This window comes from Penaeus chinensis, chromosome 3 (assembly GCF_019202785.1).
Source record: "Penaeus chinensis breed Huanghai No. 1 chromosome 3, ASM1920278v2, whole genome shotgun sequence".
NCBI lineage: Eukaryota > Metazoa > Arthropoda > Malacostraca > Decapoda > Penaeidae > Penaeus > Penaeus chinensis.
In genome coordinates, this window is record NC_061821.1 from 1,050,212 (window position 1) to 1,052,711 (window position 2,500).

Genomic DNA, 2,500 nt, shown 5'->3' on the forward strand with positions numbered 1-2,500 from the left:
ACTTGCACTAGGCCCACATCACATGTCTCCTGCCGGTCGCCACTGGAGGTGCCAAATAACTCATAGCGTCTGAGGCCCACACCAACCACAAGGCAAGATCTTACAGATGACGACAGATTGACCGCAGCACCCTTGTATCTCTGAGACACTTCATTAGGGTCTGCCAGGACACACAGGGAGGACACTCTAACATCATGCGATGGCCGCGGAGGAGCAAAGAGTTCATCTGCAAGAATGGAAAGGATACTTTAAAATCAACTGCCTGAAGCATTTTCTTTATAAGTCTGTTTAGGGCATATTAGAATAGTCTATGTTAACCTTATCCTTGAAGGAGAACTTACCAACAGCTATATCATCAAGGGGCAAATCTACCACCTGAGAAGAAGGGGGTGCAGGTGGGGGTGGTGGGGCAGGGGGAGCGGGAGGGGCCTGTGAGGGTGGAGAGGGTGACAGAGGAGATTGGAGATTAGCAGTATCATCGTTCTCCACAGCAAGTGAGCCCTGCGCGTCCGTCTCAGGGTGGGACCCAGGGTGGGAGGGGGGATCATTTTCAATATTGGCTGTCCCGTTCTGCTCCTCCTCTCCCCAAGGCCAGGCTTCTCGAGGCGCCGGGGGCTGGAGGGGCACGTCCGTGTACCCAATTGTGTCCGAAAAATGTTTATCTAATATTGTCGAATCTGATGGATCAATGGAAAAACTGACTTCTTTCTGCAATGGAGAAAAACACGATAACAAAGTTGTTGTGGAACTTTTTTGTCTTTATAAAATGATTTATGTTGGAAGCTCAAATTCCTCTCATTCCACAATATAAGTAGTATTATCATAAAACACACCATAAGAGTTTCACAGATTTCATTCATTTCCTCCTCTTAAAATCTAGTACCTTTAGTTCCTTTGCTGTGTTCCAGACCACAATACTGCCGTGTCTGGTAGCCGAGGCAATGAACTGATGGCTATTGGTGTTGCTAATGAAAGCCACCTCCTCTGCTCGCTCGCTGTGGGTTAAGGCCGGGCTGGTGGCATAAGTTACAGACAGAGGGACGTTGTGCGTGTATTCCCCCTTCACGAACGGGCAGTTAGGTGAATGGCGCTCATGTTCTGACCTGTAATGAAGGCATAGTGACACAACTGTATTATATTTTCAAGAGCCATAAACTATGCTGAAGGTTATATTCAGCCCAGAATACTTAAAAAACTTATTGTGGCATACCTTTCTATGGTCATATATTTCATAAAAACAAAAACTACTACATAAAAAGACAGAACCTATACACCAACAAATAGAAATACATATATATTCATATCAACATCAAAATATACTAACCATGGTTCATCAGTTGGCTCCCAATATACGAGGCAAACACTACAGATGAAGCACATAGCACGGTCATCATCTGTAGCAATGGGTTGATGATAAAAGCCAGCCTGTGCCATCTGCTCTGGCAAAGCCCATCTGCATAAAAATAAACCAAATTAGACAAATTAAGGCAACATTGATGTCATTGGTGTATTGTGTAAAGCCAACGAGAACTCACAACGATCTTGTCTTCTATTTTAGACATATGTGCATCTATATCTTCCCATACACATCATCTTAAAACATGACCGCTGAAGAATTTCCAAACAATTTTCATACATTCAAACCCCTTCTTTGCTTACAGCAGAAATCACAACCTACTTATAGTTCATGTGAGGCCACTTTATAAACGTGGCTAATCTGGAAGCCTCGCTGAACATGGCATCCCTGTCCGGGGGCCCCGAGCCCGGAGGCCCCTGCCCAGTGTCGGGTGTTGGTGGCGGCAAGAGGTGTGCCAGCCGGTGATTTAAGGCAGAGGCGGTTGACAACGCTGGTATATATCTCGTCAGCCGCTTGAGTTCGCTGATCAGACCCAAACATACACTACGTAACACACCTAGAGGCAACTCTAGACGTAACGTGCTCCACTGGAAAGATCAATGTTCATAACCATTAATTACTGCAACATGGATTACAAAAAAGTCTCATTTATGAGAGTTAGGTGTGTGTGTGTGTGTGTGTGTGTGTGTGTGTGTGTGTGTGTGTGTGTGTGTGTGTGTGTGTGTGTGTGTGTGTGTGTGTGTGTGTTTGAGTGTGTGTGAGTGAGTGTGAGTGCAGGTGCGGGTACGGGTGCAGGTGTGCATGTGAGTGAGTGAGTGAGTGAGTGAGTGAGTGAGTGAGTGAGTGAGTGAGTGTGAACAGGAGCAGGAATGAGCAAGTGAATGAGCAAGTAAGTGTGAAAACGTATTTAGTAAGAGCACAAGTGAAAATGCATGTGCATGTACATGCACATGTGTATATGTTTGTGTGTATTGGAGTGTAGGTGTGAGTGTGATTGAGTGAGTATGTATGTGAGATAGAGATGAGAGAGTAGGAGTATGAGAATTATCTTTCCTACAGAGCATAATCTATATCTTCAGGCAATAAACTTCAGGCATCTCACCTTTGCTAGTTTGGGATTAATACGACTCTGTGCATGGTGAG

The 2,500-nt window shown here is 45.0% G+C and overlaps 1 protein-coding gene across 12 annotated transcripts in view; it reads right to left on the minus strand.

The window, feature by feature from the left end:
* Window positions 1–2,500, minus strand: part of LOC125042121 (baculoviral IAP repeat-containing protein 6-like) — a 70,195-nt gene that overhangs the window by 40,846 nt on the left and 26,849 nt on the right. For all 12 annotated transcript variants that reach the window (XM_047637647.1, XM_047637597.1, XM_047637663.1 and 9 more), the window contains exons 3-8: window positions 2,460–2,500; window positions 1,679–1,944; window positions 1,325–1,453; window positions 884–1,103; window positions 342–708; window positions 1–226 (exon numbers count right to left, since the gene is read on the minus strand). The exon at window positions 1–226 is cut by the window's left edge and continues 865 nt beyond it; the exon at window positions 2,460–2,500 is cut by the window's right edge and continues 94 nt beyond it. In XM_047637647.1, coding sequence (XP_047493603.1) covers window positions 1–226; window positions 342–708; window positions 884–1,103; window positions 1,325–1,453; window positions 1,679–1,944; window positions 2,460–2,500 — 1,249 coding nt within the window. The remainder of the gene's footprint in view (window positions 227–341; window positions 709–883; window positions 1,104–1,324; window positions 1,454–1,678; window positions 1,945–2,459) is intronic.